This window comes from Carcharodon carcharias, chromosome 17 (assembly GCF_017639515.1).
Source record: "Carcharodon carcharias isolate sCarCar2 chromosome 17, sCarCar2.pri, whole genome shotgun sequence".
Classification (NCBI taxonomy): Eukaryota; Metazoa; Chordata; class Chondrichthyes; order Lamniformes; family Lamnidae; genus Carcharodon; species Carcharodon carcharias.
Genome location: NC_054483.1, coordinates 48,762,126 through 48,779,103, shown reverse-complemented (window position 1 = coordinate 48,779,103; position 16,978 = coordinate 48,762,126). Strand labels below are relative to the sequence as shown.

General features: G+C 44.0%; 1 protein-coding gene across 3 annotated transcripts in view; it reads left to right on the top strand.

The window, feature by feature from the left end:
* Window positions 1-16,369: 16,369 nt before the first annotated feature.
* The window catches only part of slc22a15 (solute carrier family 22 member 15), a 120,527-nt gene continuing 119,918 nt past the window's right edge, over window positions 16,370-16,978 (top strand). For 2 of the 3 annotated variants that reach the window (XM_041210209.1, XM_041210208.1), the window contains exon 1: window positions 16,370-16,536. In XM_041210209.1, coding sequence (XP_041066143.1) covers window positions 16,453-16,536 — 84 coding nt within the window. In that variant the 5' untranslated portion in view covers window positions 16,370-16,452. The remainder of the gene's footprint in view (window positions 16,537-16,978) is intronic. The other variant, XM_041210210.1, reaches the window with a different exon arrangement.

The window sequence follows — 16,978 nt, the reverse complement described above, 5'->3', positions numbered from 1 at the left end:
AACGACAAAACTGATAATGATCAAGTAACCTGTTTTTTTTATTCATTCATGGGATGTGGGCTTCGCTGGCTGGACCAGCACTTATTGCCCATCCCTAGTTGCCCTTGAGAAGGTGGTGGTGAGCTGCCGCCTTGAACTACTGCAGTCCATGTGGAGTAGGTACACCCACAGTGCTGTTAAGAAGGAAGTTCCAGGATTTTGACCCAGTGACATTGAAGGAATGGCGATATATTTCCAAGTCAGAATGGTGCGTGACTTGGAGGGGAACCTCCATGTAGTGGTGTTCCCATCTATCTGCTGTCCTTTTCCTTCTAGATGATGGTGGCCGTGGGTTTGGAAGATGCTGTCTAAGGAGCCTTGGTGAATTCCTGCAGTGTATTTTTTAAATGGTACACACTGCTGATACTTTGCGTCAGTGGTGGAGGGAGTGAATGTCTGTGGATGTGGTACCAATCAAGTGGACTGTTTTGCCCTGGACAGTGTCCAGCTTGTTCAGTGTTGTGGGAGCTGCACTCATCCAGGCAAGTGGGGATTATTCCATCACACCCCTGACTTGTGTCTTGCAGATGGTGGACAGGCTTTGGGGAGTCAGGAGGTGAGTTACTTGTTGCAGGCTTCCCAGCCTCTGACCTGCTCTTGTAGCCACAGTATTTATATGGCTGGTCCAGTTCAATTTCTGGTCAGTGGTAACCCCCCCAGGATGTTGATAGTGGGGGATTCAGTGATGGTAATGCCATTGAACATCAAGGGGTGATGGTTGGATTCTTTCGTGTTGGAGATGGTCATTGCCTGATACTTGAGGCGTGAATGTTACTTGCCACTTGTCAGTCCAAGTCTGGATATTGTCCAGGTCTTGCTGCATTTGGACATGGACTGCTTCAGTATCTGAGGAGTAGCAAATGGTGCTGAACATCGCGCAATCATCAGCGAACATCCCCACTTCTGACCTTATGATGGAAAGAAGGTCATTGATGAAGCAGCTGAAGATGGTTGGGCCTAGGACACTACCCTGAGGAATTCCCGCAGCGATGTTCTGCAGCTGAGATGACTGACCCCAACAACCACAACCATCTTCCTTTGTGCTAGGTATGATTCCAACCAGCAGAGTGTTTTCCCCCTGATTCCCATTGACTCCAGTTTTGCTTGGGCTCCTTGATGCCACACTCGATGAAATGCTGCCTTGATGTCAAGGGCAGTCACTCACGTCACCCCTGGAGTTCAGCTCTTTTGTCCAACCAAGGCTGTAGTGAGGTCAGGAGCCGAGTGGAACCCAAACTGGGCGTCAGTGAACAGATTATTGCTAAGCAAGTGACGCTTGATAGCACTGTTGATGACGCCTTCCATTACTTCACTAATGATCGAGAGTAGACTGATGGGGTGGTAATTGGCCAGTTTGGATTTGTCCTGCTTTTTGTGTACAGGACATACCTGGGCAATTTTCCACATAGCCTGGTAGATGCTAGTGTTATGGCTGTACTGGAACAGCTTGGCTAGGGGCAAGGCAAGTTCTGGAGAACAAGTATTATTGCCAGAATATTGTCAGGGCCCATAGTCTTTGCAGTATTTAGTGCCTTCAGCTGTTTCTTGATATCATGTGGAGTGAATCAAATTGGCTGAAGCCTGGCATCTATGATGCTGGGGACCTCTGGAGGAGGACGAGATGGATCATTCACTCGGCACTTCTGGCTGAAGATTGTAGCAAGTGCTTCAGCCTCTTCTTATGCAGTGATGTGCTGGACTTCCCCATCATTGAGGTTGGGGATATTTGTAGAGCCGCCGCCTTCAGTGAGTTGATTAATTGTCCTCCATCATTCATGACTGGATGTGGCAGGACTGCAGAGTTTAGATCTGATCCGTTGGCTGTGGGATTGCTTAGCCCTGTCTATCACTTGCTGCTTATGCTGTTTGACACGCAAGTAGTCCTGTGTTATAGCTTCACCAGGTTGACACCCCATTTGGTGCAGAACTAGCAGTGATGCCTGGTGCAAATCCTGGCATTCTCTCTTGCACTTTTCATTGAACCATAGTTAATCCCCTGGCTTGATGGTAATGGTAGAATGGGGGATATGCTAGGCCGTGAGGTTACAGATTGTGTTTGAATACAATTCTGCTGTTGCTGATGGCCCACAGCGCATGGATGCCCAGTCTTGAGTTCCTAGATCTGTTTGAAATCTATCCCATTTAGCACGGTGGTAGTGCCACACAACACGATGGAGGGTATCCTCAATGTGAAGGCGGGACTTGGTCTCCACAATACTCTGCGATGGTCACTCCTACCGATACTGTCATGGACAGATGCATCTGCGGCAGGCAGGTTGGTGAGGATGAGATCAAGTATGTTATTCTCTCATTGGTTTTCTTACTACCTGCTGCAGACCCAGTCCAGCAGTTATGTCATTTGGGACTTGGCCAGCTCGGTCAGTAGTGGTGCTTCTGAGCCACTCTTGGTGATGGGCATTGAAGTCCCCCATCCAGAGTACATTCTGCGCCCTTGCCACCCTCAGTGCTTCCTCCAAGTGGTGTTCAACATGGATTCATCAGCTGAGGAGGGTGATATGCAGTAATCAGCAGGATTATTTGCCCATGTTTGACCTGATGCCATGAGACTTCATGGGGGTCCGGAGTCGATGTTGCAGACTCGCAGGGCAACTCCCTCCTGACTGTATATCACTGTGCTGCCACCTCTGCTGGGTATGACTTGCTGGTGGGACAGGATTTACCCAGGGATGGTGATGGTGGAGCCTGGGACATTATCTGTATGATATGATTCCCTGAGGATGACTATGTCAGGCTGTTGCCTGACTAGTCTGTGAGACAGTTCTCCCAATTTTGGCACTAGCCCCCAGATGTTACTAAGGGGGACTTTGCAGTGTCGGCAGGGCTGTGATTGCTGCTGTAGTTTCCAGTGCCTAGGTCGATACTGGGTGGTCCATCTGGTTTAATTCCATTTTTGTGACTTTGCAGTGGTTTGTTACAAATTAGTGGCTTGCTGGGCTATTTCAGAGGGAAATTACGAGTCAACCACATTGCTGTGGGTCTGGAGTCACATGTAGGCCAGACCAAGTAAGGATGGCAGATTTCCTTCCCTAAAGGACATTAGTGAACCAGATGGGTTTTTACAACAATTGACAATGGTTTCATGGTCATCATTAGACTCTTAATTCCAGATTTTTGTTGAATTCATATTTCACCATCTGCCATGGTGGGTTTCGAACCCAGGTCCCCAGACATTACCCTGGGTCTCTGGACGATCACTATGCCATTGCCTCCCATTGTGATGCAAATTGAGAGATAAATATTGGTCCGAACGCCAGGGATAATTCCCCCCTCTTCAAAATAGTACCATTGGTCTCTTTTACATCCACCCAAGCAAGCAGCTGGGGCCTCGGGCTTAACATCTCATATGAAAGACAGTGCAGTACTCTCTCAGAACTCTATCCAGTGAGAGCTGGATTCACTATCCAAACAGTATTTTGCAAGCAGTGAGCACATTCACTGACTTTTTACTGACTCTCCATCTTTTTTTTAAGAACACTTTGATTTATTACAAATAGTTTACTGGTCATCCTTTTGCCGCATGGTATTTCCCTCTAGTATTCCTTGGCACAGCCTGGTTTAACATTTTCCAGTCATTTCTGTGTTGGCACTGACACTATTTTCCCATTTTCTTTTGTATGCTGCTTCCATTGGTAAACTTGCCACCAAGAAATGGAGAGACTCTGCAGAATGCTGCAGTACAGAGGAATCTGGATGTTCTTGTATATGAATCACAGAAGGCATGCAGGTACACAGCAAGTAATTAGGAAGGCAAGGGGCATGTTGGTCATTTTTGCAAGGGGATTGGAGAATAAAAGTAGTGAAGTCTTGCTAGCAACTGCAGACATTGGTGAGACAACACCTCGAGTACTGTGTGCAGTTTTGAGGACCTAACTTGAGGAATGTCCTTGCATTGGAAGAATTTCAGAGAAGGTTCACTCGGCTGATTCCTGAGATGAAGGGGTTGTCTTATGAGGAAAGGTTGGGCCTATACTCATTGGAGTTTAGAAGAATGAGAAGTGATCTTATTAAAACATAGGATTCTGAGGGGGCTTGATAGGGTTGATGTTTCCTGCTGTGGGGGGGAATCCAGAAATAGGGGGCATAGTTTAAAACTAAGAGGTCTCCCGTTTTTAGTGAAGCACTTTTGGGAAGGTGTGTTCACCAGCTCAACAGGGTACAAGAGAGAGCTCATTGCTTTCATACCAATCCTGGTCCAACACTCAACCCACCTGATCCAAGTCTGATGTAACTTAACCTGTAGTGTTATTGTTTTCACCTGGCATCTCTTGCTCTTAATGCATGTTGCCAGTGGGCTTTGTATCAGCAATGAAGCCATTTGTACCAGAGTACAGAAGTGCTCCTCAAAAGCCCATGTCCACATCCTCACCCTTTCAAACATCTCCCATTTTCAAGACCAGTCCAACAATTTGAGACCAATCTTAGTTAACAGCTTTATTAATTAATTTATTATTTGTTACAAGTATGCCTTTTCACCTGGATTCACTTGGAAATTGTTTCAATAAAATGTCGCTACTTGAATATTTTCTTTTAAGAACCATTAGAGTTAGCATTAAGATAAGTGTTAAAATGTTGAACAACAAAAAAAACTTTAACATCATGTACTGTACACACATCTTGTGCAGATGACTACTGTGTGATACTGTATTGATAGTTATGGGTTATTCAGAAAAGCGGATAAAAATTTTCATTTGTGTTCAACTCATGGCACCATTTCTCAATACATGGAGAATAGGGTGCTGAATGGGTGACCAAAAGAGTGCTTAATTAAAATTTTCAGCAGCTTTCCAACCAAGAGGAATAAAATAAACTGCTTTGGGAGCAAATTCTAGATAGTGGGCCAAATGCGATGGTGGAATAGCGCCAATAGAGAATTGAGTAGAAGCCTGGAGCTCTGGGAGCATGAGGCCTAAATGGGAACATATAGCTGGAGAAAATTAGAGTTACAATTGTCACTGAGGACAACATTGAAAATTTAGTTGCCTGGGTGAGAAAGGCACGGATTGTGGTTTGGACAGTGGAAGTGAGAGTTTGCAGTACAAACAACCAGTCATTGAGAACAATAGCTGAATCTATCAGAATAGCAAGGTTGTGCGCTATTTGGTTTGGGCTGAGTGGACGGTCCGGGAGGTAGTTGGAGATGAAGCCAGAGCCACTGAGGTGCTGACAAACTAGAAAGCATAGCTTAAATTTTGTTGAGTTTGCATTTGAAGGATTTTTGATTGATTCAGGACTTGATGCAAGGCAGATGGATATATGTGACTGCCAGTGGTGTCAGATGTAAAACTGAGTGTTGTCAGTTAAAAGCTGATTTTGTACTTGTATTGATCATGCTAAATGCTAGCATTCAGATGAAAAATGTGAGCTGTAAGGATGGAGGCCAAGGACAAAACCAGAAAAAAAGAAATAACTTGCACTAATATAGCATCTTTGAAGACTGCAGGATGTTCCAAAATATTTTACAACCAATGACGTACTTCTTGACATGTAGTCACTGTTGTAATGTAGGAAATGCAGCAGTCAGTTTGTGCACATCAAGGTCCCACTTACAGCATTGTACAAACGATGTGGTGTGTGTTAAGGGATAAATATTAGCCAGGAAATCAAGAGAGCCCCTGGCTCTTAAATAGTATCATGGCTCCTCATACATAGCTGAGAAGTGTGGGATCTGAAACCCTGCACCTGGACAGTATAAAATGTGATGGAAAAACCCCAAGATCTGCACAGACTCAAGTACTGTGAACGAAAGCCCAGCCTCAAAACAAAACACACCAAGGCAGGGCCACATTGTGGGGCGGGGATTAATCTTTCACATTCCAACATCACAACAGAACTGACACTATAAAAAGTACTGGAATTTAAGACATTATCACAGCAGTGAACACAGGATAACCACCATCATGTAACCTAATTAAGAAATGAAGGAAGCCATTATCACAACCAAATGGCCACAGCCAACCTCCGTTCACTCCTGTCATGGAAGGAGAGAGACCTTTCACACAAAGATCAGCTTTGGAGCTGCAGTCAGAAGGAGGGTCAAGTTTGGTCACCTTGACTCAGGCCTACAATCAAATCGTAGTGATATTGGTCTGAGGGTTTTGTGAAGGTTTGGGGAGAAAACTTGGGTGTTTTTTGCTGATACCTTGTAACTTGTTTCAGCCATATCTTGGTGATATTGGTCTGAAGGTTCTTTTTCTTAAGGTTTCAGGGCAGGACGTGGTGTTTTTCCTGTGTTTTTGTAAGTTTTAACCGAGTTGTAGTGAGTTTGTGTCGGGTACTGGGAATAGACTGTTTTAAATTTTGGGTTTTGTACTGTGGGGTTATGGATGTTTCAATAAAGCATTTGTGGATTATCAGAAGAAACTTGTCTTGCTGGTCATTCTGTTCTTGCCATACACTTGTGAATCTGGTGTCATGAACTTGACTATGGGGAGAGTCTCTGAGGGAAAAGGGGAACCCCTGCAGAATTAGCAACTGTGGCAGGACACCAGTAGGTGATATGGCTGAACATACAGCGCCGTGGACAAAGTGGGGGAGGAAAAGTGATCCTCCCATGACAATGAAAATGAGGTTACAGCAGTATATCTGTGAGAAGCTAAAGCCAAGTGATGCTTGGTTAAGGGAAATAGCAAATTCAGAGGATCCATTAGGATGGGTTGAGGGGTGGACTGAGCCATCCCAAAGGTGAAAGAAGATAGAAAAGGCAGTGTGGTTGTATGGATACAACCAACAACACCGTAAAGATCAGTGTAAAAATATTAAACTCAGACAAGAAGTCGAGATCCTGAGGAAACAAGCTTCAGACAGAGGAGCGGTAGTTAACCGTTTAATAAAGGAATTTGAAGAGCGAAAGACAGAAAGGGCCACAGAACAGTTGGGGCATGAACAGGCTGTGAGCTATTATCAGGGCTAGGTCTGTAAGGTAGAGGAAGAGACAAGTATCGGAGGTTATATTATGAGGTTGAGGTACAGGCTCAGGACTTGAAGACGAAGTATGAGGGTATAAAGATGGCTTATCATTTGGTAAAGGCACAGAACAGGGACAAGGTGTCTTTTGAAGTAGAGGAGTTATCTAATAAACAGGCCCAGACACTGCTCACTGAGTCAAAAACAGAATTACCTGGAAAAACTCAGCAGGTCTGGCAGCATCGGCGGAGAAAAAAAGAGTTGACGTTTCGAGTCCTCATGACCCTTCGACAGAACTTGAGTGAGTCCAAGAAAGGGGTGAAATATAAACTGGTTTAAGGTGTGTGATTGGGGGGGGGCAGTGTTTGGGTGGGGGGAGAGAGAGAGAAATGGAGGGGGTTGATGTGGTTGTAGGGACAAACAAGCAGTAATAGAAGCAGATCATCAAAAGATGTCACAAACAACAGAACAAAAGAACACATAGGTGTTAAAGTTGGTGATATTATCTAAACGAATGTGCTAATTAAGAATGGATGGTAGGGCACTCAAGGTATAGCTCTAGTGGGGGTGGGGGGAGCATAAAATATTTAAAAATAATGGAAATAGGAAACACTCCACCCTGCTCTCTTGCCCACATGTCTGTCCTTGGCTTACTGCATTGTTCCAGTGAAGCCCAACGCAAACTGGAGGAACAACACCTCATCTTCCGACTAGGCACTTTACAGCCATCCGGACTGAATATTGAATTCAACAACTTTGAGCTCCCTCCTCCATCCCCACCTCCTTTCTGTTTCTTCCCTCTTTTGTTTTTTCCAATAAATTATATAGATTTTTCTTTTCCCACCTATTTCCATTATTTTTAAATATTTTAAAATCTTTTATGCCCCCCCCACCCCCACTAGAGCTATACCTTGAGTGTCCTACCATCCATTCTTAATTAGCACATGCGTTTAGATAATATCACCAACTTTAACACCTATGTGTTCTTTTGTTCTGTTGTTTGTGACATCTTTTGATGATCTGCTTCTATTACTGCTTGTTTGTCCCTACAACCACACCAACCCCCTCCACTTCTCTCTCTCTCCCCCCACCCAAACACCACCCCCCCCCACACACACACACACACACACTCACACCTTAAACCAGCTTATATTTCACCCCTTTCTTGGACTCACTCAAGTTCTGTTGAAGGGTCATGAGGACTCGAAACGTCAACTCTTTTCTCCGCCGATGCTGCCAGACCTGCTGAGTTTTTCCAGGTAATTCTGTTTTTGTTTTGGATTTCCAGCATCCGCAGTTTTTTTGTTTTTATCACTGCTCACTGAGTGCCTGGAGGAAGGGAACAGAGAACAGTTTGAAGAAGTTGTGTTCATTAAAGAATGGATGTAGAACAAAAAGCTGAGAGCTGAAAAGGTAACAGACCTTTTGGTTAGAATAGTTTATTGCGCTGAGAAATGTGGCAAGGTTTTTCATGAGTCAGAGAATGTAAGATGCAGGGCACGCAAGGAAATTTGGAACTTAAAGGGGAAAATGGGCAGGTAACAGGTGCTGGTCCCTGCTGATATGGGAAGAGATGAGCTCCTCTGTCAGCAAGACCATGGTCCAACTGTATGTGTAAGGTTGAGAGAGAAGAGAAAATTTGGAGTGATGGAAAATGGTTAGGGGAAAGTAAGAAATTAAGTTGATATGCCCACAGTTTAGTTAAAATGCTGTGTGAACGGCAAAAGAAACCTTGTGTGTATATGAGTGGTTGCAGTTTCTATCTGTATGTTTTAATAGTGTCTTTGAATTTCTGTGTCTGTGCTTCAGTGCCTGTCAGCAAGTGGCTGTTGGAAGTGTTAAATCCAATTTTGTTGTACGCTTGTGCTGATTGAGAGAGAGTGGGTCTTTGTCTCTTTTCCTCTGTGTCTGCAAGCCAGTGTCTGTGTCACTTAAAAGTTGCTTAATCCCTTGTGATCTGTTTCTGTATGTGGTTTTCAAACAATTGGTTGTTTAATGTGTTTTAAAAGTTGTGATATTGTGAGAGAATGTGTGTGTGATAAAGACTCTGCGTGGATGAGTATGTTTTAAAATTCCTCCTGAAACTGTGATATCCATCTTAAAAGGGAGGTGTAATTAGTGAAGTAAAATCTTCAATGTTTGAAACTGGAGTCATGATTACTGGCCAGAATCATGATTCCAGGGTATTTTGATAAACATGTGGGAATTTTAATCTGGATACAAATTCATACATCTGAGAGCGAGGTAGTTTTAATGTTTGGTAGGGTTGATTGGAATCTGGGACATTTGAAGTGATCATGGATAATCTTAATTGGTTTGATTTTGGGTTAGAAACTCGTTACAAAGTTTGAGGATTTGGGAATTTTGTCCCTAGAAAAGGGAACATTTTGAGATTGGATACTAATTGGAACTTGAGTTCAGACTGCCAAAAGTAGGGGAAATAAAAAAAGAGAGCTTGGAATTTTAAACAATTAGAAGGGTAATTTAAAATACTGTCTGAGGAGAAATGTTAAAACATCTGAGCAAGTGTATAAAAGGTATCATAAGAATTCAAAACATAGAAACAGTTTATGTTTTTTAAAATTTATTTGTATTGGGCATCACAAAATTTTTAACTTTCTCAGTTGTCAGATATTTTTGGACAAATTAACCCATTTTTCCCCAAGCAAAATGGATCTTTTGTGTTTTTCTTACAGGTAAACTGCAAGTAACGAGATCTGCAGTAGCTTCAACAAAATAGTCTAAAGACTTTTTTTTAAAAAAGAAAAACTAAGAGGAAATTGGCCTTAACCCATTCAGGTCATTGGTTATTTCCCAAACAAAGTGCTTGAGTATGGGAAATCTGATGTGAACACATTGACCAATGAGCGGCAGACTTTTCAAAACCAGTTAAGTCTGGGCACAAGAAATTGGAATTGATGAATTAATTTTAATTCATATGGGTTGGTACTCTAGACATTTTGAGGGAAAATTATCTGAAATCCAAAGGCATTCTAGGAAAACAAAAAGACATACAGAGACCATCTCGGTGGATTCCAAGGATACAAAAAAGGCGTTTCTTTTGAGGAATAAGTGAATTAAACATTACAAGAAATCTATCTGCCCAACAACACTGTTATTTGGACTTAGGACAATTTTGAGATGTAAAAAACACAGAGATTGCAAGACCCTGAGTGACAATCCACAAGATGGATGAGCAAAAGCACAGAAATTACAAGACCCCCTGATTGAGGAACCATAAGATGGATACAGATGTAGGGAGAGCTGGAGAATCTTTTAAGACCATGTATGATGTAATTTTAATGCTATTGAGTGAGGTGATCTGCAAGTCGGGAGTGACGTACCGAAAGGGGTATCAATCTAAGCTGATATTATTCAGAGATCACATTCAAGTTACAATGGATAAGCTGTTTCACCCCAGGGAGATCAATGATACTAGGGATGGATTTTGACACTGATATTCAGATCCATCCCTGCATCTGCATTGCTCCTCATTTTTGTTATTGTGCAATTATTGTATTATTTACTGTATGATTTGAGAAGATGTAGACGTAAGAAGGCCAGATGTCTGTATGATTATATGCAATCGCAAAGAAAGAGAATGGATGTTGCTTAGATAAATATGTACGTAGCTTAGTTAAGGGGGAGGAAACACTTACAGTCACCCATGGTTGGCAAAAGACATGTGACCAAGCAGTAATATCTCATTTTGGGTATCATATCCTGCCATTACCCGAGCGTTTAACAAAACTGGTAAAAGAGGCAGACCTTTCACAAAAACATTATTATACTTTCCAACAGGAGAATAGTAAAACAAGAGACAAGATCAGGGAGATAACTGCCCCACCTTTGTGGAATATTGGTCTTAATATCGAAGCTCCCCGCCTTGCATTTGAATTGTAACACATGTATTAGTAATTGTACAGTTAGCTATGGTGTTATATCTACTTATACTATCATGTAAACTAAAACATAAGGCAAAACAGGTGAAATTGGAAAGGTTATTTAAAGGGCGATATGGGTTGATAGATTTAAATGAATAGATTCTGCAAAAAATGTAAGATTTGGCTGAGACATGCAATACCTCATCATGGCAGAAGATTCATCAGCAGTAATATTTCATTTAAGGTATAAAGGAGATATTAAAGAGGAGAGATGTAGGATCAATATCACCTCCAACTGGGAAGTTTATGGAACTATAAATTTCAAAAAGATAAGCTGCAGTCAGCAGCACAGGGCTGGGCAGCAGGGGTTAATTCAGACCTTTAGTCAAAACACTGACCTATCAAAAGGGTTTGGACATTGAACTAATGCGATCAAGAAGTCTGATTACCCAATACATAGAAACTAGGAGCAGGAGTAGGCCATTCAGCCCTTCGAGCCTGCTTGGCCATTCATTATGATCATGGCTGATCATCTAACTCAAAATCCTGCTCCTGTTTTCTCCCCATATCCTTTGATCCCTTTCACCCCAAGAGCTATATCTAACTCCTTCTTGAAAACATACAATGTTTTGGCCTCAACTACTTTCTGTGGTAATGAATTCCATAGGCTCTGTATACAATGGTACAAAGGACATATCATCAATACAATACACTCAAGGAATTATTCAACTACCACAGACAATAGTACTGGAACAGGGTCATTCAAACACTCATTAACTTTGGAGTCAAGTGTTGTTACTGTGCCATCTTAAACAGCAGGAGAATTGCTCATACAGTGAGAACTGATAATATTCATCTGGATACACCTTCCATGGAAAACCCTATATTGTTTCAAATGGTAGAAGCTGATAACATTTGTCTGGACTTTGTGTGGAATCAGCTAATGGACAATGGGACAACAAGAAATATGTTTTGACATAAAAACAAAAAACTGCGGATGCTGGAAATCCAAAACAAAAACAGAATTACCTGAAAAAACTCAGCAGGTCTGGCAGCATCGGCGGAGAACTGAGCTTTAGTCAGAACTGAGTTCTGTTGAAGAGTCATGAGGACTTGAAACGTCAACTCTTTTCTTCTCCGCCGATGCTGCCAGACCTGCTGAGCTTTTCCAGGTAATTCTGTTTTTGATATGTTTTGACATGTCTGAGTTAAATTATTATAAAAGCAGAGCAGATCTGGGTATCTGGGCTGCATTCAAGGAGGGTCAGGAAGGGTCAACCTGGCTTGTGGACCTACAGTTCTCAGTGGAAGGACCAGCGTGTTGGGGAATGTAAGTGTTTTCAGCCATATCATGGTGATACTGGCCTGAAGGTTTGGGGCTGCAGTCGAAAGAAGGGTCGAGTTTGGTCACCTTGACTCAGGCCTACAGTCAACACCGGACAGACCAGCCATGTTGGGGATTGTAAGTTTCAGCCAAATCGTAGTGATATTGGTCTGAGGGTTTTGTGAATGTTGGGAGTGAAAACTTGGTGTTTTTTTGCCAATACCTTGTAACTTGTTTCAGCCATATCTTGATGATATTGGTCAGAGGATTTTTTTTCTTAAGGTTTCAGGACAGGACGTGGTGTTTTGCCTGTGTTTTTGTAACTTTTAACCGAGTCATGGCACATTTTAAATTTTGGATTTTGTACTGTTGGGTTGTGGGTGAGTCAATAAAACAATTGTGAATTATCAGAAGAAACTTGTCTTGCTGGTCATTCTGTTCTTGCCATACACTTGTGAATCTGGTGTCACAAACTTGAGTGTGGGGTGGATCTCTGAGGGAAAAGGGGAACCCTTACGGAGGAAAGATGGCCTCAATGCAATGTCTCAGCTGAAGGATAGTACCCCCAACAGTGTAGCACTTCCTCAGTACCACACTGGAGTGTCAGGTTAGATTACATATTCAAGTCTGTGGAGTGGTAATTGAACGCACAATCCACTGACTCGAGCAAACGTGCAATCATTGGGCCAAGGTTAAAAGCAGAGGTGAGCGTGGGCTCTGCAAGGCAAAGCCTCATGACTGCATTGGGAAGGTAGGAACATGCTGGGAAGAGTGCAATGAGGAAAAGTAGAGTGCTCAATAGTGTAAAAGACAACATTTGATTGAGGAGAAAAAGAAGACTTGCCTTGATAAAGCATTTGTCATAAACTTGATATTCAAATCACTTAATAGCCAACTGTACTTTTGCAGTGTAGTCACTTTCGTGATACAGGAAATTTGACAACTCATTTGTGCACAGCAATATCCCTCAGATAGCAAAGTGGTAAATACCAGATAATTTGTATTTAAGTGCTGGTTGAGGGATAAATATTGACCAGAACACCAGGGAGAACTCCCTGCTTCTGAACGGTGTCATGGGATATTTAACATTCACCCAAAGATGAAACCATTGTCAGTGCAGCACTTTTACAATACTGCACTTGACCACAAAATTTAGGCAGATTCTCTAGTTTATAGTTTAGAAACTTGAATAGACAATCTGCGATATATATCCAATCAAGATGGTGTGCAGCTCTGAACGGAACTTGCAGGTGGTGGTGTTCCCATGCAACTGCTGCCTTTGTCCTTCTAGGTGGTTGACATTGTGGATTTAGAAGGTGCTGTTTGAGAAGCCCTGAAGAGTTGTTGCAATGCATCTTGTAGATGGAACTCACTGCTGTTACTTTGCACCGATGGTGGAGGGGTGATGATCAAGCAGGCTGATTGTCCATGATGATGCCAAGTTTCTTGAGTGCTGTTGGGGCTGTACTCAACCAGCTAAGTGGTGTATACTCAATAACACTCCTGACTTGTGCTTTGTCGATGGTGGACAGGCTTTGGAGAGTCAGGAGGTAAGTTACTCACTGCAGAATTTCCAATGTCTGACCTGCTCTTGTAGACACAGTATTTATATGGCTGGTCCAGTTCATTTTATGGTCAATGGTAACCACCAGGATATTAATCATGGGTGATTCAGTGATGGCAATGCCATTGAATGTAAAGGGGAGACGGTCTTTGGCTGGCACTTGTGTGCCACTTATCAACCCAAACCTAAAAATTGTCCAGGTCTTAGTGCATGTGGGCACGGACTGCTTCAGTATCTGAGGAGTTGTGAATGGTATGGAACGGTATGCAATCATCAGTGAATATCCCACTTCTGACCTTATGATGGAGGAAAATTCATTGATGGAGCAGCTGAAGACGATTGGGCCAAGGACACTACCTTGAGTAACTCCTGCACTGAGGCTGAAATTTTTTTTCAGTGAGGTCTGGAGCACAACGGCCTTGGGAGCACCAAAACTGAGTATTGGTGAACAGGTTATTGATGAGTTTGTGCTGCTTACCAGCACTGTCAATGACTACTTCCATCACTGTGCTGATGATTGAGAGTCTACTGATGGAGTGGTAATTGGCCAGATTGGATTTACCCTCTCTTTTGTGGATGGGACATATCTGGGCAATTTTCCACATTGCTGGGTAGATGCCAGTGTTGTAGCTGTGCTATAACAGCTTGGCTGGGGTGTGGCAAGTTCTGGAGCACAAGTCTTCAGTATTGTTGCCGGAATGTTGTCAGGGTCCAAAGCTTTTGCTGTATCTATGTCTTCAGCCATTTTTTTTTATATCAAATGGAGTGAAATGGATGGGCTGAAGACTGGCATCTGTGATGCTGGGGACCTCAGGAGGCAGAGATGGATCATCCACTCAGCACTTGGCTGAAGGTGGTTGCAAATGCTTCAGCTTTATACACTGACGTGTTCCAGACCCCTCCATCATTAAAGGTGGGGATGCTTTTAGAGCTGTCACCTCCTCCTCCATTCACAACTGGATGTAGCAGTACTATAGAGTTTTGATCTGATCTGGTGGTTGTGAGATCACTTAGCTCTGCCTATAGCATGCTGCTTCTGTTGTTTAGCATGCATCAGTTGTAGTTTCACTAAGTTGGCACCCCTTTCAGGTATGGTGGGTGCTGCCTCTGGCATGCTCTCCTGCTCTTTATTGAACCAGGGTTAGTCCCCTGGCTTGATGGTCATGGAAGAGTGGGGGAATATGCCATGAGGTTGCAGATTGTGGTTGAATACAATTCTGCTGCTATTGATAGCTATATTGTGTTATTGGCTCTTAACAGAAATGTACCAAACACTATGATACTGTCTGGTAAATTAAACAAAGGGTTTTTTCTTGGAGAATATCAGGATTCCATGACTGCTCTTCATGCACTTGTTACCTATTGATCAATACTGCTCCAACTACGATATCACATTTTCTCATGCTTCACTTCCTGTGATGATGTTGACCAAACTATCTACATATTCAGCAGTATGTTAATCAGTATGTTAAACTACATGCACGACAATATACCACACCATATAATGCACGAGATGTGCAGTTTTGAGATGTTAGGTCTGTTCTGAATCTATCTCATTTAGCATGGTGGTGGTGCCATACAACACAATGGAGGGTGAAGATGGGATTGTGTCTTCACACAGATTGTGCGATTGTCACTCCTATCTATATTGTTATGGACCAATGCAGTTGCAACTGGTGGATTGTGGATCGTTCAGGATAAGATGTTGGATCTCAGCCCCAACTTCTCCAATCTTTCCTCATAACTGAAGTGTCTCATCCTTGGAACCATTCTCATAAATCTGTTCTGCACTCTCTCCAATGCATTCACATCCTTCCTATAGTGTGTACTGTACACAATACTCGAGCTGAGGTTTAACCAGTGTCTTATATGAGTTCATCATAACCTCCCTGCTCTTGTACTCTATGCCCCTATTAATGAAGCCGAGATTACTGTATGCTTTAGAAACAGTTCTCACATCCTGGATTGTCACCATTAATGACTTTTGTACAGTTTTGGTCCCCTTATTTAAGAAAGGATATACTGGCATTGGAGGCTGATTCCTAGGATGAAGGGGTTGACTTATCAAGAACGGTTAAACAGGTTAGGACTTTATTCATTAGAGTTTAGAAGAATGAGGGGTGATCTTTTTGAAACTTACAAGATTCTGAGGGGGCTTGACAGGGTAGATGTTGAGAAGATGTTTCCACTAGTGGGGGAATCTCGATCTAGGGGACAGAGTTACAGAATAAGGATACACTCATTTAAAACTGAGATGCAAAGGAATTTCTTCTCTGAGAGGGTAGTGAATGTCAGGAATTCTCTACCCCAGAGTTGTGGAGGCTAGATCACTGAAAGTATTTAAAGAGGAGGTAGCTAGACTTTTAAAATATTGGGGCGTTGAGGGCTATGAGGAGCTGGCTCAAAAGAAGAGTTGAGGCCTAGGGGCTGATCAGCCATGATCTAATTGAATGGTGAGGCGAGCTTGAGGAGCCGAATGGCCTACACCTGCTCCAATTTCTAATGTGCGATACCGCCATCTGGCCAGGCAGGCGGCGCTGTGCCGGGGTCCGAGTGCGATACCGCCTCTGGCCAGGGGGGCAGCGCTGTGCCGGGGTCCGGGTGCGATACCGCCTCTGGCCAGGCGGGCGGCGCTGTGCCTGGGTCCGGGGTCCGCTCAGTCCGGCTCCCACACACTCAGTGTCTGTCGCTGTGCCTCCTGCTCGCCGGCCGCTCTGATGGATGTTGACGCTGCCATGTTGTCGGTCGGTGAGTTCGGGAGATATCAGAAGCAGCTGATAGTCAGTCTCGTCCTGTTGCAGGTGGGTGCGGCCGCGCTCCGCAGATACCGGGTTCCGGGCCGGGGCATTTACTTCGCCCAAAAAAGTTGTTGGAAATACGGACTCAATCCCGGCGAAGCGGATCCGAGTGAGGATCCCTCCCCCTCCCTCCCTCCCTCTCCCCCCCCTCCCCCCACCTCCCTCTCCCCCCCCCTCCCCCTCCCTCCCTCTCCCTCTCCCTCCCCCTCCCTCCCTCCCTCTCCCTCCCTCTCCCTCTCCCCCTCCCCCTCCCCCCCCCTCCCTCTCCCTCCCCCTCCCCCCCCTCCCTCTCCCTCTCCCTCCCCCTTCCTCCCTCTCCCTCTCCCTCCCCCTCCCTCTCCCCCTCCCCTCCCCCTCCCCCTCCCTCTCCCCCTCCCCCTCCCTCTCCCCCTCCCTCTCCCTCTCCCTCCCCCTCTCCCTCCCCTCCCCCTCCCCCTCCCTCCCC